Source organism: Mastigoproctus giganteus, chromosome 9, assembly GCF_048544385.1.
Source record: "Mastigoproctus giganteus isolate SK-2022 chromosome 9, ASM4854438v1, whole genome shotgun sequence".
Lineage (NCBI taxonomy): Eukaryota > Metazoa > Arthropoda > Arachnida > Uropygi > Thelyphonidae > Mastigoproctus > Mastigoproctus giganteus.
The window spans coordinates 5,512,363-5,535,366 of NC_143583.1; the positions used below are offsets into that span (position 1 = coordinate 5,512,363).

Genomic DNA, 23,004 nt, shown 5'->3' on the forward strand with positions numbered 1-23,004 from the left:
ATCATTGACAATACACCAGGAGCTACTCTTGCAGCCCGTCTGCACTGCTCACAGAACTTCATATCTGCCTGCACAACCACCCCCAGGTCCCTTTCATTCTCTACCACTGTCAGTGTAGTACCACAGAGTTGATACGTTGCTCTGAGGTTGCTGTTTCCCCATGTGTAGTACTTTACATTTGTCAAAGTTAAACTTCATTTGCCACCTCTCAGCCCATCTGCTCAACCTTTCCAGATCCTGTTGCAGCAGCACGGAATAATCACCTCCTTATCCCTGCTAGAAAAGTTCCTATATATCAATGACAATACACCATGAGCTACTCTTGCAGCCCGTCTGCACTGCTCAGAGAACTTCATATCTGCCTGCACAACCACCCCCAGGTCCCTTTCATTCTCTACCACTGTCAGTGTAGTACCACAGAGTTGATACGTTGCTCTGGGGTTGCTGTTTCCCCATGTGTAGTACTTTACATTTGTCAAAGTTAAACTTCATTTGCCACCTCTCAGCCCATCTGCTCAACCTTTCCAGATCCTGTGCCAGTATAGTGTCAGTAGCGTCCTTGACAACCCTGCCTACCTTTCTATCGTCTGCAAACTTCGACATTAAGCTTGATATACCATCATCAATATCATTTATAAATACAGAAAACAATAATGGACCCAACACTGAGCCCTGAGGGACTCCACTAATAACATTAGTCCACGACGAGCAGTGTCCATTGATTACCACTCTCTGTCTTCTCCCCCTCAGCCACCCCTTTATCCACAGCAGCAATTTGCCTCCAATGCCACACTGCTCCAATTTGTGCATCAGTCTTCCATGTGCAACAGTATCAAAAGCCTTTCTAAGATCCAAGTATATAATATCAAAGTTATTCCCTACATCCAGTTCCTTTGTGACTGCATCATAGTATCCAATCAAATTGGTCAGGCAAGACTTTCCCGTAACAAAACCATGCTGTGTCCGAGCTATAACTGAAGTCTTGTCTAAATGATCCTGCAATGCTTCTTTAACTAGTGCCTCCATTAATTTTCCTGGAACAGAAGTTAAACTCACAGGTCTATAATTACTTGTGTCAGCCTTTGATCCTCCTTTGTGAATTGGGGTCACATTTGCACATCTGCAGTCTGTGGGTACCTCCCCTGAGTCCAAGGAAGCTCTCATAATTATGGCTAAGGGTTTGCTTACTTCCTCTGCTGCCTCCTTAAACATAACTGGATATATCCCATCCACCCCGGGTGCCTTTCTTGTGTTTATCTTCAACAATTTGAAGACACGATAGGAGGGAGTATATGATGAGAGCCTTGTTGATCAATTCAGCCCTGGAAATATTGTGCAAGGCTCATGGGGTAGAATTTTTTTCAGCCTGGACTGTACTTGTTAACAGGAGAGATTGCTTCTACAGGGATGGGATACACTTAAATTTAAAGGGTGCAAGAATATTTGCTGATGCTATCGAGGCAGTGTTAGGTGGGTCGGAAAACTGCTAGCTTGGGGGGAGACAAAGACCAATAGATTAACAGTAGTCACTGGCAGAGGTTAAAGAGATTCTTGCACTGCTTCTATTGGAATGAGCAGAAGCCTGAAAAACAAGATGCAGGATATTTCAAAGACTGCTGGGAGTCATTGCGGTACAAGTAAACACATGGGTTGTGTTAGGGTAGCTAAGAATAGAAATAGGTGCATGTATACTTGCGTGTACACCAATGCTAGGAGTTTAGTAAATAAATTTGATGAATTTGAGGTATTGCTCAAAACATCAAAGGCAGATATTGTTGGGATATCAGAGACGTGGTGTCACACAGATATAAGAAATGCAGAACTGGAATTTGGGGAGAACAACTTCTACAGAAAGGATAGACTGGATAGGAAGGGAGGAGGGGTTATGCTATTAGTTAAGAAATACATAAAATCCAAGGAAGTGAAGCCAGTGGACATCGCTGGACAGTACAGTGTCGAGTCAGTTTGGTGTGACATAAGCATTGGGAGATCAAAATTGAGAGTAGGAGTGTGCTATAGGCCTAATGACAAGAACAGTAGTAGTAAATATACAAGAACAGTAAATCTTAATTGTTTATACAGTAACGTTAGAAGTGTCGTCAATAAAATGAGCGAATTCGAACTGCTGGTTAAAACACGTAACGCGGACATAATAGGGCTTACAGAGACGTGGTGCCACCCGGAAATTGGGGATGATGAGTTTCAGTACTGCTTGTATAATGTATTTAGGAAGGATAGGTTAGATAGAAGGGGTGGTGGGGTAATGCTTCTTATCAGAAGCAGCCTGAGTGCGACGATAGCTTTCCCGGATTCAGACATTTCACATGCTAGTATAGTCTGTATGGTGTGAGATAGTTGGAAACAAAGGCATAATGCGAGTAGGAGTAATCTACAGACCAGGTGATTGTGAAGATTATGACAAAAGCCTCTACATGCAAATGGAATGGGCAAGTAAGCGTCAATGCCTTATTATGGGTAATTTCAATTTGCCTCTAATTGATTGGAGTAAATGGGAAGGAAACTCGACATGGGGAACAAAATATTTAAATCAACTAGATGACTGTTATTTGTATCAACATGTCAGGGAAAGTACTAGAGAAAAGAATATCCTAGACCTCATCATCACACATGAATCAGATGACATAACAGGGCTGACAGTAGAGGAACCAGTAGCAGGAAGTGATCACGGAGTTCTACGGTGGATGATGACGAGAGAGGTAGCAGAAGTAAAAGGCAAAGGAATGGGTTTTAATTTCAGAAAAGGAAATTACGATGCCTTAAGGTACTACATGGCCTCTATTAACTGGGTAGATATATCGCACAGAGAATGAATGCAATTGAACTGTGCTACGCTTTTAAAACATTAATCACAGATGCCTTGAATGCGTATATACCATTAAAAAAATACTCCACGAGAAGGGTTCCAAGTTGGATGAATAGTGAAGTTGCCACATTACTTGAGCAGAAAAAGGTGGCATGGAAAGGTTACAGAGCAATAAAAAGTACTGAAGCCTATAACAGCTACAAGGTGATGTGTAATAGAGCCACAGAAAAGGTTCGACAGGCAAAGGCAGTTTATGAGAAATCACTAGCAAACAGAGCAAAGGGGGGGGGGGGATAAAGAATTCTTCACATATATAAATGCCAAGAAGAGCAGGACAAACCAGATCGGACCTTTACGTAAGCGAAAGGGGATAGTATTAAATACACCAGCTTCCGTTGCAGATGAACTCAACAGTTATTTTGCATCGATATTTACAAATGAAAAGCCTTTTGTGGCAATGGGAAATTGTGGGAGCGAAGTTAAAAAATATGTAATTAATGATATTGAAATTTCGCAAGATTATTTTATGAAAAAACTTTCGAGCCTACAGACCAGTAAGGCTCCTGGAGTTGATGGAATATACCCTATAATCTTAAGAGAGGCGGCAAGCGAGTGCATTGAACCATTGAGGCTAATTATGCGAGCATCACTAGACTCTGGGGAGATTCCCTTGGATTGGAAAAGTGCAAATGTATCTCCCATACATAAGGGTGGCTCTAAAAGTGAAGTTGGAAATTATCGACCTGTCAGTCTGACTTCAGTAGTAGGGAAAATCATGGAGGCAATGATCAAGGGTGGAATTCAGGCTCATTTGGATCGAATTGAAATTCTCAAGGATACTCAGCATGGTTTTGTAAAGGGAAAATCATGTTTAACAAATCTGGTTCGCTATTTCGAAAGGGTCACTCACGAGCTGGATTTAGGGAATAATTTCGACATTGTTTATTTAGATTTCAGCAAAGCTTTTGACTCAGTCCCACATGAGCGGTTGCTTTATAAGCTGGAACAGGTTGGAATCACTGGGAAAATCCTTAGATGGATAGAAGGATGGCTTCAGGGATTTGGGTGTTACGATACGGTCAGACATGAAATTCTCTGAGCATTGTAAACAGGTTACAAGGAAGGCCCGTGGTGTCCTATCGATGATCTATCGAACTTTTGCAAGTAGAGATAGGGACGTGATAATCCCATTATATATGGCTTATGTTAGACACACTTGGAATACTGTGTTCAAGTATGGAGACCGCACCTAAAGAAAGACATCGAGCTTCTTGAAAGGGTACAAAGAAGGGTAACTCGCCTGGTGAGATCGGCAAAAGGGGGTACTTATGAAGAAAGACTTCAAATATGTGGGTTGCAGAGTTTGGAAACTAGACACCTTAGAGGAGATTTGATTGAGATGTTTAAGGCTCTGAGAGGCATCAGTAAAATGAATGAGGACAAAATATTCAAGATTATAAATGATGCTAGAACTAGGGGACATAAATTCAAGTTACGGGGGGAAATGTTTTAGATTGGACTGCAGGAAGTTTTATTTAACCAGCGAGTTATAAATTACTGGAATAAGTTGCCTTCATGGGTGGTAGAGGCCGACAGTTTGGGGAAATTCAAAGGTCAACTGGATAGTACTTTCGGGTAAGGGAAGCACATAGGATGATAGGTTTGATTTCCTTTTTATTTATATATTTTTTTATTTATATATATATATATATTTTTTTTTTTATTTATTAATTATTATTATTTAGTTATTTATTATTTTTTTTTTGTTTTTATCATTGTTTTGTTCGGATTTTTTTTTTTTTTTTTTGGCTGGTGCAGCATAAGCCATAGGCTTTCTTGCACCATGCGGCCGTTACTAATACTAATACTAATGACTCTGATGAGTATAATAAGAAACTGTACAGAGAAATAGAGTGGGCCAGTAAATCAGAGAGTCTTATAATGGGAGATTTTAATTTCCCAGATATTGACTGGAATTTGGGGGCTGGTCACTCACACACTAGCAAGGTTTTTGTGGATTTCCTGGATGATTGTTTTCTACATCAGCAGGAGGCAACTAGAGGGAGGAATACTCTTGATTTCATTATCAGCAGTGATTCTTCATGCATTAAGAATCTGCAGATAAATGAACCACTAGGTGGCAGTGATCACAGTGTGCTGAAGTGGGATTTACTCAAAGAGGTAACTACCATTAGGGGTAAAGGGAAGGGTTATTGCTTTCGTAAAGGCGACAACGATGGACTGAGGCAGTATTTAAATTCAATACAGTGGGACCAACTGATGATGTTACCAACAGCAAATGCAAAATGGGAAGCATTCAAAGAACTTTGGAAGCTACTAGGCTTCACATACCATCTAAGAAATGTTGTTCAAGGTTTAGGCCTAAATGGATGTCAGATGAACCAATGAGGCATATGGCAGAGAAGAAACATGCGTGGGATACATACAAATTAACATGTGACAAAAAGCCTATGATAGATACAAGTTGATCTGTAACCAAGTTACAAAGGAGGTTAGGCAGCCAAAAGCAGATTACGAGAAATCATTGGCAAGGGATGCAAAGAAAAACAGCAAAGAGTTCTTTACTCATATAAACTCTAAAAGGAAGGGGATGAATCAGATTGGTCCACTTGATATCGATGGGTCAAATGTTGATGATCCTGCTCAGGTAGCTAACAAACTAAATGAATATTTTGCATTGACATTCACACATGAGGAGTTATTTAGCAAGGGGAAAGCCAGAGGTGTATTCAACTCTAGCAGTAAGCTAGAGAATCTTGTAATAACTGAGAGTAAAGTGGAGGAGAAATTGTTGAAGATAAACACAAGAAAGGCACCCGGGGTGGATGGGATCTATCCAGTTATATTAAAGGAGGCAGCAGAGGAAGTAAGCAAACCCTTAGCCATAATTATGAGAGCTTCCTTGGACTCAGGGGAGGTACCCACAGACTGGAGATGTGCAAATGTGACCCCAATTCACAAAGGAGGATCAAAGGCTGACACAAGTAATTATAGACCTGTGAGTTTAACTTCTGTTCCAGGAAAATTAATGGCGGCACTAGTTAAAGAAGCACTGTAGGATCATTTAGACAAGACTTCAGTTATAGCTCGGACACAGCATGGTTTTGTTAAGCGGAAGTCTTGCCTGACCAATTTGACTGGATATTATGATGCAGTCACAAAGGAACTGGATGCAGGGAATAACTTTGATATTATATACTTGGATCTTAGAAAGGCTTTTGATACTGTTGCACATGGAAGACTGCTGCACAAATTGGAGCAGTGTGACATTGGAGGCAAATTGCTGCTGTGGATAAAGGGGTGGCTGAGGGGGAGAAGACAGAGAGTGGTAATCAATGGACACTGCTCATCGTGGACTAATGTTATTAGTGCAGTCCTTCAAGGTTCAGTGTTGGGTCCATTATTGTTTTCTGTATTTATAAATTATATTGATGATGGTATATCAAGCTTAATGTCGAAGTTTCCAGATGATACAAAGGTAGGCAGGGTTGTCAAGGACACTACTGACACTATGTTGCTGCAACAGGATCTGGAAAGGTTGAGCAGATGGGCTGAGAGGTGGCAAATGAAGTTTAACATTGACAAATGTAAAGTACTATACATGGGAAACAGCAACCCCAGAGCAACGTATCAACTCTGAGGTACTACACTGACAGTGGTAGAGAATGAAAGGGACCTGAGGGTGAATGTGCAGGCAGATATGAAGTTCTCTAAGCAGTGCAGACGGGTTGCAAGAGTAGCTCATGGTGTATTGTCGATGATATATAGGAATTTTTCTAGCAGGGATAAGGAGGTGATTATTCCCTTGTATAAGGCAATGGTCAGCCCACACCTAGAGTACTGTATACAGGTCTGGAGGCCTCATTTCAAGAAGGATGTAGAGCTGCTGGAACGAGTACAGAGAAGGGCAACAAGATTAGTGAATGGAACAAAGGGGTACTCTTACGAAGAAAGGCTTACCTCGCTGGTGTCTGGAGACTAGGCACCAGCGAGGTGATCTGATAGAGGTGTATAAAGCCTTGAATGGTTTGAGCATGCTCAATGTTGATGGGATTCTTCCTCTCGCTCAGAATAATCACCTGAGAGGGCATAAATTCAAATTGAGGAAAGACAGATGTAGGATAGACATGCGGAAATTTGCCTTTAGCCAGCGGGGGGTTGGTTGGTGGAACAGACTTCCATCCCTTGTCGTGGAAGTTGATAGCCTAAATAATTTAAGGCTCAGCTGGACAGGTATTTCGAACGAACAGAGGGGTGAAGGGGAAGTGGTTTTTTTTTTTGGCTGATGCTGCATAAGCTTGCTTTCTTGCATCAAATGCCTCTACTAATGCTAATGCTAAATGCTAATGCTAATTCCTCCTCCACTTTACTCTGAGTTATTACAAGATTCTCTTGCTTACGGCTAGAGCAGAATACACCTCTGGCTTTCCCCTCGCTAAATAACTCCTCATGTGTGAACGATGCAAAATATTCATTTAGTTTGTTAGCTACTGAGCAGGATCATCAACAGTTGACCCATCGATATCAAGTTGACCAATCTGATTCATCCCCTTCCTTCTAGAGTTTACATAAGTAAAGAACTCTTTGCTGTTTTTCTTTGCATCCCTTGCCAAAGGTTTCTCGTAATCTGCCTTCGCTTGCCTAACCTCCTTGGTAACTTGGTTACAGATCAACTTGTATCTATCATAGGCTTCTGTGTCATGTGTTAATTTATATGTATCCCATGCATTTTTCTTCTCTGTCATATATCTCATTAGTTCATCTGACATCCGTTTAGGCCTAAACCTTGAACAATATTTCTTAGTTGGTATGTAAATCCTAGTAGCTTCCAAAATAAGTTCTTTGAATGCTTCCCATTTTGCATTTGACAGAGCTGTTTTTAATTCATGAAAAGTTAACGGAAGGTTGTATTGTTCATCATTGCTGCAGATATTTTTCAACCAAGAAGGTTTCCTCCTCCCCACTCCTCTCTTTCGCTCTATTATTACTTGAAGCAATTTATATTTCGCATTTCTAAGGATGTGTCCCAGGTAGACAGATTTTCTTTTCTTCACTAAGCCCAACAATTCACATTTTCTTCCTGCTCTTTTCAAGACTTCAATGCTGGTGATTCTGTCTAAGATATTTTTAGCATGCATCTATAGATCCACATTTCGAAGGCCTCTATTTTGTGCATGCTTGATGTTTTCAGCATCCAAGTTTCAACATTGTATAATAGCATGGACCACACATAACACCTAACAAATTTCAGTCTGATTGACAGATCTAGAGCTTTGTGACATAGCATTGTTCTGTGTTTTGTAAAGGCACTTCTCACAACCTCTATTCTTGCTTTAATTTTTGTTACAGTTCCTAAACAATTCTATTATAATAGAAGTAATCAAGGGAATACAGAGTAAATAAAAGTAATTAATCAAGTATGACAAAGGAGACTCACAGAGTCCAACTCTCTTCAGCTTCATAATGGATGAATTAATGAAGACAAAATAAGTAAATAAAGGAATTAGAATAAAAAATAAACATCTGCTATGCAACTGATGCAGTACTAATGACAGAAAATGAAAAAGATTTGTAAAGAATCACTACATAACTGTAATAATAAAGGCAAGGATATATTACGGAAATACCCGTATGGAAAACAGAGTCTAACAATAACAAAAGAACCACTCAGATGTAAATCAGAAGCAGAGTAGAAAATAACAGAACAAGTAATGAAATTTAACTACCTAGGAATACAGATAAACAGTTCAAGAATAACTAGAGAAGTAGAAGAATAAGCATTAAAAGCAAGTAGAATATCATGGAGGTTAAATAAATACAAGTTGAAATAATACAACCATTAATCTGGATGCTAAATTAAAAATATAAAAAACTATAGTTAAGACATAACAACATAAGCAGCTGAAACAAGAGGTACAACAACAACAAAAAAAAAAACATTCAGAAATGAAAATACTGTAAGAAAATAAAGTTAAAAGTGTGGAAATCAGGAAACAATGTAAAATACAACCTATTAATGAATGGATATAAAATAGAATAAAAGAATGGGAGAAACATATAAATAGGATGGGTAATTAACAGGTGAGCAAATATATTAAACTAGAGACCCGACCCATTGGCAAAGGAAGTAGGGGAAAACCTAAAAGAAGATGAAAGGATGATCCATCCAAAACAATAAGCAACAAATTTAATGAAAAAGGAATGAGATTTATTATTTTTTAAATTAATTAATTAGCTTTTTTTTTTTTTAACTTGACTGGAGCAGCAAAAGTCGAGGTGTTCCTTGTAATAATACTAATCAGTAGTCAGAGTACCATAGTTTCATTTATTTACTTTTTTTATTAACTTTGTGAACAGGCTTTTTCAGGTTCCTTATATATAAGCAGTCTTCTTTTCTTACCTTAGTTTAACTAGTTTTTACAACTTTATCATATCAAGATCTAATTACAACTGGCTTTTTTCAGTTTACCTAATCTGAAAGTTATGATTATCACAGATTGTCTTTATTATCCTGATTATTACTGATAGAGATCAACAAGCAAATCTATATATTTCCTAAAATGAGGCCTCTAGACTTGTATACAGTACTCAAAATGAGGCCTCTACACTGGTATACAGTACTCAAAATGAGGCCTAACCATGACCTTGTAAAGGGATAATCGATAATCACTTCCTTATCCTGGCTAGAAAAGTTCTTGTATATCATTGACATGAGCTATCCTGACATCGTGACTGCACATTGCACAGAGAACCTCATATCTGATTGCACAATTACCCTCAGTCTTTTTCATTTTCCACTATGCTGAGTGTAACACCACCCAGTGCCTTTAAAAGATATACAGTAATACCCCGACTTACGCGAACTCTGAGTTACGCGGTTCTTGATTTTTTCGTTTGGCAACGCTGCCGCCCACTATCTTCAAGGTCGTTTTTCATATGTTATCGATATACGGTGCGACGGCGGAGAATGAGAGCGAAAGATGAACAAAATTCAACTTTGCTGCTTTTATGTTTTTTATATCAGTGAAGGGGAAACACATTTCACCATAATAACATAAAAACCAACACAATTCCAGCTATCGGTATAATCGCAAATGCAATTAGATCGAGTTTACTACCAGTTTATAACAGATTTCACTAGCAGAAACGCAACTGGTTTTTATTGTTTTATGGTAGTAACCCCTAGAAATGTGAGGTGTTAATAGTGCCTTTATGGTGTTGTTTATTCAGTTGCTACATGCGCGCAGCTTTGTTTATGCGTATCAAGCGTGCCTCCTCGTTTTGTAATTGTGCTTTATTCCCTAAAAATGAGTAAAATACTTAATTAAAAGGTGTGAAAAGGAAGCGTCCTGGTGAAGACACTGCAGATTCAGAGAGAAAAAGAAAAGCAATTATCGATAAACAGAGGCGGACTGGGTCAAAAATTCTTACCCGGGAAAATTTATAGTGGCCTCATACTATGGTTTATGGCCAAAATCACACTGGCCCACCGGGGTTTCCCCGGTAAGGCTTATGGCCAGTCCGCCTCTGTCGATTGAGAAAAAATATGAAATTGTGAAACGCTTTGAGCGAAATGAAAGACCATGTGATATTGCACGTGCTACAGGCCTAAATGAAGCAAAGGCGAAAAGCACATGACAATTGCAAACTTGACAGTTTGAAAATTGAAAAGGGCTTAAAAATTTTAGAAAACATAGACTCCAACGAAGAACGCATTATAGCTACAAAGCAAGGAATAAAAAAATTATTAGCTTGCTACGAAGAAATTCTGCGTGAAAAAAAGAAGGCGCTGTGTCGTCAGACGAATTTGTTAGATTTTATGAAGCCATCGACATCGAAATAACTTTTTAACGTAAGTCATTTGTTTTTTAATACATATTTTGCATTAATATGTATAAAGAACTGCAATTTTATTAATATTTTTCTTCTAAACTAGTGTTTTTGTTAGTCCTCGGTCCCAATTAAGTAAAATTTATATGTATTTATATGCAAAGTTGTACCCCGACTTACGCGAATTCGACTTACGCGATTTTCGTCGGACCCACCTATCGCGTAACTTCGGGGTATTACTGTACTAAAATTTTAGTGAACTTAATGAACAACCAATTTCAAATATCATATAATAACATATATACTATCTTAAAAATGAATTATGAAAAATTAATGAATTTTCAACTGCTGCACAATATAATATAATAATGTCTTTCTGTTGCAGGACTGTCCCATAAGGTGACTCCGTAGCCAGGTGGGAAGGAGCAGCAGTGCGTAGCACACGCTTCTTGATTAGACCGGGGTTCGAGCCCGTCACCACCAAATACGGAGGATGCGGAAAGGTTAGGGAATGACCACCGCATATCCCGGAGCAATATGGCCTTAGTTGCTAATGCTCCTAAAAACCAAATAACAAACAAACTGTCCCATAAACATAGAAACAATAGTCCTGAATCCAAATGAGCAGCCAAGCAGATTTCAGAAGGAAAACTGGAGGAAACATAACTTTCATTATGTGTACAGTCAGTCCTCATATAGCACGATAGTTGTGTTCCTAGAAACCCTCGTGCAATGCAAAATCGTGCAATATAAGCAACAGGCCCTATGGGAAAAATAGGATTAGGTGCCGACCACCCAAGATTGAACACACATTTGTAACCAAAACATTACCAAACACAATAAATAATAGTAATAAAATACTTACGTATTTTATTACTACTATTACGTAATAAAATATTGCTAATGCTTTTGCTTCTATCGTAAGCAAACTTGTTTTTTATTTGATTTTCAATCCAAACAGTTGACAGCCGTTGTATCTCTTCCAATTCTTTGTCTTAATCTAATGGCTTTTAATTACACTTTGAGTTGTTCCTGCTATGAAAGTTTTTTTTTATTATTTTTTTATTATTTTCTCTGCATTCTTTGTAATTCCCGGCACTGCCTCATTTAGGTCTGTAGCACATGCAATATCACATGGTCTTTCATTTCACTCAAAGCGTTTCACAATTTCATATTTTTCTTTATCGATAGAGGCAGACTGGCCATAAGCCTTACCGGGAAAACCCCGGTGGGTCGGAGGCCGGTGTGATTTTGGCCATAAGCCATAGTATGAGGCCACTACAAATTTTCCTGGGTAAGAATTTTTGACCCAGTCCGCCTCTGTTTATCGATATTGCTTTTCTTTTTCTCTCTGAATCTGCAGTGTCTTCGCCAGGACGCTTCCTTTCCACACCTTTTAAGTATTTTACTCATTTTTAGGGAATAAAGAAGCACAATTACAAAACGAGGAGGCACGCTTGATACACAAAAACAAAGCTGCGCACGTGTAGCAACTGAATAAACAACACCGTAAAGGCAGAGATACACTATTAACACCTCACATTTTACTAAGGCACCTCCATGGCCAGGTGGGAAGGAGCAGCAGTGCGTCGCACACGCTTCTTGATTAGACCAGGGTTCGAGCCCATGACCACCAAATACGGAGGATGCGGAGAGGTCCAGGAATGACCACCGCATACCCCCGAGCAATATGGCCTTAGTTGCTAATGCTCCTAAAAACCAAATAACAAATAACATTTTACTAAAGCACATTTCTGTGGGTTACTACCATAAAACAATAAAAACAATTTCCAGTTGCGTTCCTGCTAGTGGAATCTGTTATAAACAGGTAGTAAACTCGATCTAATTGCATCTGCGATTATACCGATTGCTGGAATTGTATTGGTTTTTATGTTATTATGGTGAAATGTGTTTCCCCTTCACTGATATAAAAAACATGAATCTTCTCTTCAATCCTATCGTGTTGCGTTCGACTGCCATTTCTTGTAAACACAAAGGCGAATCGTGCATAAGCGAATTCGGTTCATGTTATATAAGATATCGTTCCCCTATTAATAAATCGTGTATGATCGAATTCTTGTAATGTAAATACGTGTTATACGAGGACTGACTGTATAATAAAATCCCTATTCAGAGGCTGCACTGGCCCAAAGCCCAAACAGCAAGAGTACCTAAAGATAACACTAAATTTATCTGATTCATTCAAAATCTAAAGACAGCAGAGAATTCCATGCTTAAGATGAGATAATACCCAATGATATTGTTTCAAAAATAAAATAAATAAAATATTTAAACACTTACCATCATCAACAACAAAGTGTAAATTCTTGTCATGGTAGAAAAGTACTTGCTTCTTATCAATTGGTCTTGTAATGAATATTATATTATCACCCAGATTCTACAATAAGCAAGAATTTAAATTTAGTTAGTTTTGCATAATTATACAACTGAAACTGACAAATGATATAATTCTAATTATAAATCTGATAAAACTTCATATCTTACTACACAATTACCTGCCCTCAACTAGTCATTTTTATTTTCCACTATCCAATAACTATCAGGATTACTGTTGCCCATATGCAGTAACCTTTTTTTTTTCTTTTTTTTTTTTTTTTATGTGAACCCCAAACACGAGAGATATTAGAACCTATAGTACTTAGTACCGTGCTTGGGTTGGAGGTTGAGAAGACGAAAGAAGATATTTGTTGACATTGGACTTGAACTTCTGTAGATTGTAATTTTCAGAAAATATGTATGAAGGAAGGTTGTTCCAGAAAATGGCAATTGAATGAACAAATGAGGAAGACGAAAAGTTGGTTCTGTGGGTTTGAAGTTGGACAGTAAATGGATGTTGGATGGTGGCGGCACGTGTTTGGACTGTTTTGAAAGAGAGAGCGGGAATTATAGAAGCCAATTCAGAAGAACAGTGCCCATGGAAGTATCTGTAGAAGAGGCATGCAGCAGAAACAATGCGCCTATGAGAAAGCGAGTGGAGAGACTCTGATAGAGATGAATCATTAATTAACCTAACTGTCCTCTTCTGAATGGAATCAAGAAGCCTGAGAGAGGTTTTGGGGGCACCACCTCAGATGTGGGAACAATATTCCATGGCAGGGAGGATTTGCGATTTATACAGAGTGAGCAGCTGTTTGGAAGAAAAGTAACGCCGAGAGCGAAAGAGAAAACCAAGTTTTTTAGACGCAGAGGAAGCAATATTTGTAATGTGCTTGTGCCAAGAGAGATTAGAAGTCAGGGTAATCCCCAAAAGAGATATATCATTTTGCCTAGAAATCGGAGTGTCACTAAAGATAAGCATGGGAGCAGAAGAATCCTTTTTGCGAGATATAAGACAAGACTGAGTTTTAGAAGGGTTGAAATCAACTAAGTTGTCTTTGCCCCACTGGAGAATTACCTGAAGATCGGCATTTAAGGAATTGGTAGCAGATTTTCGAGAAGTTGAAGCTGATTGAGCAGGACAAGGTTTCTCAAAATGGAAAGTTGAATGCAATGTGCTATCATCAGCAAAACTATGGATAGGATTTCCAGTCAATGGATCATTGATATACAAGAGATCATTGATATACAGGTCATTGATATACAAGAGGAAAAGAGTGGGGGGGAAAGAACTGAACCTTGGGGGACACCGGCATTGGTGGAGAAGTTAGAAGACAGAGAGCCATCTACCATCACCCTTAGTGAGCGATCAGAGAGAAAACTGGATAACCAATTACTAAAAACAGTTGGCAAACCATAAGATGGAAGCTTGTTTAGAAGACCTTTATACCAAACATGATCAAAAGCCTTTGAGATATCAAGAGCAACTACTTGTGTTTCACCGAACCTTTCCATTGAATTAGTCCATAAATGTGTAACATAAGCCAGAATATCACCAGTGGATCGACACTGACAGAATTGATACTGCTGATCGTTGATCAGACGGAAGGTTTCTAAGTAGTTTAAGAGTTGGCGGTTAATTGATTTCTCCATTACTTTAGAAAGAGTAGAAGTAATTGCAATGGAACGATAATTGGATGGGAGGGATTTTCACCCTTTTTAGGAACTGGCTGGATATGAGCAAATTTCCAAGCAGAAGGAAAAACACCTTTGGAATAAGAAAGTGAAAAAAGGCGGCAAAGAATAGGAGGGGAAACAAGTGGAGAAATATCATCAGGACCTGGAGCTTTCTTAGCATCAAGATTCATCAAAATCCTTCTGATATCCTTTTGACAGAAGACCACAGGAGGCATTGAAAGGAGTGTGTTGGGAATGGTGGGAGGTGTTTTACCAAGATCATTAATACATGAGCTGGAAGAAAAATGGGATGCTAGCAGGTCAGCTTTATCCTTGGCTGAAGTGACAACAGAACCATCTATCTGGTTTGGACAGAGGTGGGAGCAGAGATGGTCAAAAGTTGGGGCCAATAGCTTTGGCAGGAGACCAGAATGCTTGGCTACCATTACGGCAAGAAGCAAGTTTTCTACTCTTAGCCTGTTCGAACTCTAGTTTGAACTGATTAATAACTGTTTTACAATTGTTGCGAGCTTTTGTGTAGGCAGAAAATGAAACTGAAGAATTAGAAACAAGCCAATTACGATATGCAACTTTCTTCTCTTGGACAGTCTTAGCACATTTATTGGAAAACCAAGGTTTAGATAAAGGACGAGATTTTAAAGTGGAGTGTGGGATAAACGATTCCATTCCTGCAAGAATAATTTCACTGACACGATCTGAGCAAACGTTGACATCAGAAGTTTTGAAACAGTAATCCGACCAAGGAAAAGAAGAAAAGAAGTCTCGCAGGTCATCCCATTTTGCATTCTTGTTATGCCAAACAACACGAGTTTGAGAATAGCCATGAGATAAAAGTTCCATTGGAGAAGAGACAATCACCAAGTTGTGATCTGAAGTGCCTAAAGGACCTCTCACTTCGGCCGTGTACTTGGACGGGTTGTTTGTGAGAAAAAGATCAAGCGTATTGGCTGTATGATTAGGATTGTCCGGTATTCTTGTAGGTAAATGAACAATCTGTGCTAGGTCATTAGTAATTGCAAAAGCCTCAGCACCTCGACCTTCTGGGTCGGTGTGACTAGAAAACGGAAGCCAGCTGGAGTTGTGAATATTAAAATCACCAAGGAAAATCACCTCACTGTTAGGAAAGTTGGACTGGAGAAAATCAAGTTGCAAAGAGAGGAAGTCAAAGAGCTCCAAGTGATTAGTGGAGTTGGGAGAACGGTAGAGACAACAGATGAATTTGACACAATGAGGTAAAGAGATTTTAAGCCAGAGAAGATCAAAGAGAGGAGATTCCAAATTGCCAAGGCTCTGACAGGGAATATCAGAATGGACATATGCACAAGTACCACCTTTGAGGCGAAAGGAATCATACAGTGAATAATTTGGGCATCTGAGATGAGCAGTAGTTGAATCAACCGATAACTGAGATTCTGTCAGAAAAAGTTGTTGTTGTTATTTGGTTTTTAGGAGCAATAGCAACTAAGGCCATATTGCTCCGGGGATATGCGGTGGTCATTCCCTGACCTTTCCGCATCCTCCGTATTTGGTGGTGACGGGCTCGAACCCCTCAGAAAAAGTACATGGGGTTTGGCAGTCTGCAAGTGGAAATGGACATCGTTGAGATTAGAACCTGCATTTGTCAATGCTAAACTTTAATTGCCATTTCTCAGACCACCTGCTTACTTTCTCTAAATCTTGTTACAGTAGCATACCTAAATTACTGCCATTAACGGGGAATTTGTAGCTAGCAGACATGTCTTCATATCATAGGGAGAGCATAATGATTAGAGAGGATTAGATACGGAGGTTAGATAATTGTTTTTAAATAATTTCTTTAATATATTGTAAAGTTTATTTTGATATAAACTTTTTTTCCTGTAATAGTTTGTAAATATAATATTATAAATATAATTGTTTAAAAGCTACTTTCTGTAATATTTAGTAAATTTAAACAATGGTTGTGACAAGATTCACCTTGAACATTTTGTCAGAGGGTATCATGACACAGAAATAGCTGATGACGGTTTCTGGGTGAATCATGATTTCATTATTTGCAGAACCTGTGGCATGTATTCCAAGGTTGACCTAGTGGATAATCATTGCTCTCCTGGCATTTATTTTCTTTGTCACTGTTGTACGGAGTGTACAGATCTCAAGTTAAAATTTGGTGCATTGCTAGAAGAATTTGAGTCACTGAAAAAAAAAAAAAAAAAAAAAAAAAAAACGGGTGCTTGCCCTCGAGAATAACATAAGTGGAAGTATGTCAGTTACTCAAGACCCTAGTAATCTATTTGCTGATGCTGTATTAACTTGCTTTCCTGTCTCATATGCCTCTATTAATGCTAATCACTCAAGTCAACTGAATGCACTGTCTTAGATTTAATATTCTTCTAAACTAAGAGCATAACTCCCTCCATCTCTCCTATCCTATCTTATCTGTCCTTCCTGTATACATTGTACTTCCCCTATTCAACTTCAGCATCACTTATAAATTCAACAACTTAATCAATACTTCCAATAAATCAAATTTATTTACAATGTTCCTAGCATTAGTGTACATGCAAGTATAGACGCACATGCTCTTACTATTAGATTCCCTTACACAGCCCATGTATTCACTTGTTCAATGATGACCAATGGTAGCACCTGAAATTCCTGACACCTTGCTTTCCAGTCTGCTGAATGTACCAATAATAGCAGTGCAAGAATTGCCTTCACCTCTGCCTCCAACTCTGGCTAATCTATCAGTCTGAATGTCTTCCCAAGCTAGGAGTTTTCCAGACCACCTATAACTGCCTCAATAGTATCAGCAAATATTCTTGCACCCCTTCTATTTAAGTGTATCCCATCCGTCTAAACACAGTCTATCCAGCAAAAAAGCACAGACCACACCAAGGAAAATTCTATCTTATGAGCCTTCCACATTCTCTCCACGGCCAAACTGATTGACAAGGCTCTCAACACGTACACTCTCCTAGAGTGTACGTGCAGAATTTTAGACACTTTCAAATTCAATCCTAACTTATGACTTTTTTGCAACATTGCCCTGTACTTCTTAAGTCCCCAAATCTCCTACTCTTTAATATCATTAGTGCTAACGAGTACAAAAATATCACCTTTTTTGTCCTTAGAGGATGATATCTGCTCTACAATATCATCAACTTTTGTCCCCCCGCAGACATACTCTGGTCCTATTCCACCTATCCTTTTTGCACAATATATTTCTCATTCACATAACAACAATGACCAACAACTAGCTCCAGTGGGACCAGTGCATTCTGCTTTGGAGAATGTTGCTGCGTTGCCTGATGCACAAGTGTGAATACTGCCATTGCATTAGGCAGCCAAGAGCTTGGTGGACCCTATTTCAGTTCCTTCGAGGAAATCTGCACTACACTTCAAACCTCTCATAAATGCCCATCAGAACACTTTGTTGGCTAATTTCTTTATAATCTCTGCACCAAACACACACAAAATATCCCCCTTTGGCTGTATCATGTTCTGTTCCAGAAATATTGGAGAATATTGCACAAATTGCACATTTTGTTTGGCCATTATTCACAAGAGAATCACCCCTACATTCTCCCCCCACCCAAAGCTACAGCACTCCCGCTACTTTGTGCCTTGTATGGGGAATGAATTCCTTTAAACATAATTTAATTGACCAACAATGAAAATTAAAAAAATAATAAATTTAATTAATTGACAATACTACACTAAGCTAACAAAATTCCTAAATTTTTAGTGTCTTGTGTGTGGTGGCATCAATAAATTTCGTTAATGACAGCATAATTATTATGTTAATAGTACATTTATCTCATTTATACAGTAATACTCAAGATACAAATAGGTTAATTTAATGAAATCTTTTTAAAATTTTTCATTCTTTTTAAGCAAAAAATGATTGAAGATGCAAATAAAGCAAGCATATTAAGTGTGCAAGATTTCAAACTTACATATAAACCACTGCTTCAATAAACACTGCAAAAAAAAATCACTTTCATTTTTATATACCAAAACATTGATAAGAAATTAAAAATTATCTCCAAAAAATGTGATCACCACTTCTAATGCTTCCCCACTTATAGTACTCTTTGAGGACCAGTCCCAAGTGTTGTAACAGAAGCACTGTATACTGAATGCTCTGGATGGAGAGTTTTATCAATGGTTCAGAGTCTGTAAATTAACTCTTACTTTCAAAACATGATTTCAGTGTTATTAATTTAATTTAACTGATAATTCCATGTCTAATTTCTTGCACTCAAAATATCAAAATTATATTTCCAAGAGAATGGTGTTCCAGAAGAATAAAAATTATTATATTTCTTACCTTTAAAGCCTTTTCTGAATTTGGTAGAGATTCCTTGACATCTTCTAGTAAAATGCCACCTAGTCCTCTTTGATCATGTTTATCTAATAGTCTCAACAGTGACTTTTTATCTTTGATATTATAAGCTGGTTTAAAGACATACTTGCCATCAGGTGTAATCTGAATTTTAGGGTTATTAACAAGAGCCTAAAATGATAGAAAAAAAAAAAAAACAAAGAACTTTTTTATTTTTCCTTCACATTTACTACTAATAAATACTTAAAATATACTGTTCTAAACTTGGTTCAATCTTACGCACATTCCTGTTGTCAGTAATACAATTAAACAAAAAAAAAAAAAAAAAAAAGAGGAGACTATCTCCACATGAATAAAGCAGCATGTGTACCCTTGTACACACGAATGATTTTTGTTTCATGTGAAAACATCCTTGGCTTGAACAAGGTTGTAAGATTTTAAAGAGGTTGTAAAGAGTGTAAATGTCTTTGAAACACTGCATCAATTATAGTTCCATGATTAATAGTTAATACAGATCTAGAAGTATTTAACATTAGTCCAAATATATTATCTAAGAAATCAGTCAAAGGTTTGGATTGAGTATCCGCAAAATTAAAATTTCCACTAAGTATCATTGGTATTCGGTTGCATTTTCTGTGATAAAATTGTTGTAGCAGTGCAACTCCTTCAATTGTGTAAGGAAATAAAATGAAATGGATGAATTCAATGATGTGATTGATCTTTTGGTTAGGTGAAATATAAATGACTACCGACAATATTGTTTGACCATCGGGAAGAAGGCATTCAGCCACACAATTGTCTCCAACAGGTCTAACTCACTCACTGATTTTCCAACAGTTTGCTGATAAATCACTTCCATATGAGAAGTAACAACATGAGTATGATTTTCTCTCTTATGATAAACTGCTACACTGCCAGCTTGTTGATCTTCTCGTTTGAATTGAACAACACAACACATTAGGTATGCTTACTTTTTGAGATTATTTAGTCAAGTTTCAGAAAGTAGAAATAAATTGGATTGTTGGGTTGATTTTTAAATGGTTTAATTGAACAAATTAAAATCTAATTAAAATCTAACAGCCACCGAAGTTATGAACAATGTAACGTTTTATGCTTAAGCCCAATGCTTACTCATGCTACTTAGAAGGTTGATGATCGAAATTTTGAGAAGCAGATTTTATAACGTCTGCATTTTTTTTGTTCTCTATGTTTTTGAATTATTTCTTTTGTCAACACGAGAGGCTTCTTTGGTGGATTCGAAACTTTTATTCTTGCATAATATTACTATCCGCTGCTTACTCTACTGAAGCAACGTTATTGACTGAGTTAGCATCATTAGTGCCATTTAGGAAGTGACATCATTTACATAATTTAAAATCAAACAGCCACCTAAACGAAGTGGTGTCATTTGTGTCATTTCCGTAAGAAAATTTCATTACTAATTGGTTTTACTTTAGTCCGAGAATGTAGTAGGTGATGTTATTGATATTTTCACATCAAAAGTCAGTTTACTTTTGTACAATTGGGATGTATACATTACACACAACAGTATAACATAACCATACTATTGTAGATAATGATTAAATGTATAGCAGCTAGTGAAATACCTGTCACATATACATAGAATCATTATCAATTTCTGTCTTCGTGGATAGTGTGAAGTTGTGCTTGGCTATAACTGAATTCAACTTCATTTTGGCTTGATATAGTCATATATCCTGATATAGATCAACTATGTGATCATAGTTGATCCAGAAATGTGGCTTATAACAACGGGTTAGCAAGTTACCATATTACATGCAGGTAATACATGATTAATAATTGTACAAAGAGAAGCTAAATTTTTTTACAGGGAAACTGCATTTCCCCTTCATTTTATATTTAACTTTGTACGTTTCATGTAACAAACATTGTCATTTTAAGTAAGAAGAGTATAAGTATCAAAAACAATACACAGTGGATTCCAGTATATTTTGGCCCGATTAAGCGGCTGCCCCAATTATACGAAGTTACAAGTAAATAGTTAAAAATACAGTGGACCCCGCTTTACGACTGATTCTCTGTATGATCAAATCCCATTACGAGGGACTCACTATAGTAAAGTACGTTGACACTCACCATAGTAGTAAGCATCAGTCATTACAATCACGTTAGTATTAGCATTAGTTGAGGCATATGATGCAAGAAAAGAAGCTTATAATACAGCATCAGCCAAAAAAAAAATCTTCCCATTTCGCCCATCCGGTCACTCCAATGTCTGTCTAGTTCAGCCTTAAATTTTTTTTTTTTTAAGCTATCAAACTTCCACAATAAACAATGGAAGTCTGTTCCAGCAATCAACTACCCGCTATCTAAAGGGAACTACTGCACATTTATTCTACAACTGTCTTTCCTCAATTTGAATCTATGCCCCCTCAGGTTCTTAGCCTCAACAAGCGCAAGTATCCCTTCAGCAATGAGCCTGCTCAAACCATTCAAAGCCTTATACATCTCAATCAGATCACCTCACAGGTGCCCAGTCTTCAGATGCTGCAACTTGCAGAACTAGCATTTCTTCGTAAGAACACGGATCCCTTTGTTCCTCTCGCCAAGCTTGTTTCCCTTCTCTGTACTAGTTCTAGCAACTCTACATCTTTCCTAAAATGAGGCCTCCAGACCAGTACACAGTACTCAGAGTGCGACCTGACCCTTTGACAAGGAGGTGATTATCCCTTATACAAAGGGATAACCACCTCCTTGTCTCTGCTAGCAAAATTCCTATATATCATTGACAAAACTCAATGAACTGCTCTGGCAGCCCATCTGCACTGCTCAGACAACTTAATATTTAATTGCACAATTACCCCCAGGTAATTTTCATTCTCCACTTCCCTGAGTGTGGTAACACACAGTTGTATGTTTCTCTTGAGTTACTGCTACCCATATGCAGTACTTTGAATTTGTCAATGCTAAACTTCAGTTGCCACTTCTCAGTCAATCTGCCTAAATTTATTTGATCCTGTTTAAGTAGCATACTGTCTTTAGTTTTATTAACAACCCTGGCAACCTTTGTATCATCTGCAAACTTGGACATTAAACCTGATATACCTTCATCGATATCACTGATAAATACACAAAACAATGGGCCCAGCACCGAACTCTCGGGGGACTCCAGTAATAACATTAGTCCACGTACAGCAGTGTCCATTTATTACCACTCTCTGCAGTCTCCTACTCAACCATCCCTTTATCCATTGCAACAACTTGCTCTTAATTCCATAATCCTTAAATCTGTACAGCAATCTTCCACGTGCAACAGTATCAAAAGCTATTCTGAAATCAAAATTATTTTTTGCATCCAGTTCCTTTGAGACCATATCGTAGTAGCCAATCAAACTGGTCAGGCAAGACTTCCCCTTAACAAACCCATGTTGTGTCTGAACTATTACTGCAGTCTTGTCTAGGTGATTTTGTATCACCTCTTTAACCAGTGACTCCATTATTTTCCCTGGAACAGAAGTTAAACTAACAGGTCTATAATTATTTGTGTCATCCTTTGAACACCCTTTGTGAATTTGGGATACATTTGCACATCTCCAGTCCATTGGGACCTCCCCTGAATCTAAGGATGCTCTCATAATTATGGCTAAGTGTTTGCTAACTTCCCTTGCTGCCTCCTTCAATATAACTGGATAGATTCCATCTACCCCCAGGTGTTTTTTTATGTTTAACTTCAACAATTTCTCCTCCACTTTGCTCTCAGTTATTACAAAATAACTTAGCTCCCTGTTAGAATTTGATAAACTTCTGGCATTGAATAACTCCTCATGTGTGAATGTAGATGACAAAATACTCATTCAGTTTATCAACTACTTGAGCAGGATCATCAATTGTCAAACCAAAAATGTTAAGTGGACCAATCTGATTCATCCCCATACTTGTAGAGATTACATAAGTAACCCTTTGCTGTTTTTCTTTGCATCCTTTC

The 23,004-nt window shown here is 38.0% G+C and overlaps 1 protein-coding gene across 2 annotated transcripts in view; it reads right to left on the reverse strand.

The window, feature by feature from the left end:
* The window catches only part of TfIIEbeta (transcription factor IIEbeta), a 132,012-nt gene that overhangs the window by 39,975 nt on the left and 69,033 nt on the right, over positions 1–23,004 (reverse strand). For both annotated transcript variants that reach the window (XM_090381731.1, XM_090381730.1), the window contains exons 5-6: positions 19,023–19,208; positions 12,977–13,073 (exon numbers count right to left, since the gene is read on the reverse strand). In XM_090381731.1, coding sequence (XP_090237857.1) covers positions 12,977–13,073; positions 19,023–19,208 — 283 coding nt within the window. The remainder of the gene's footprint in view (positions 1–12,976; positions 13,074–19,022; positions 19,209–23,004) is intronic.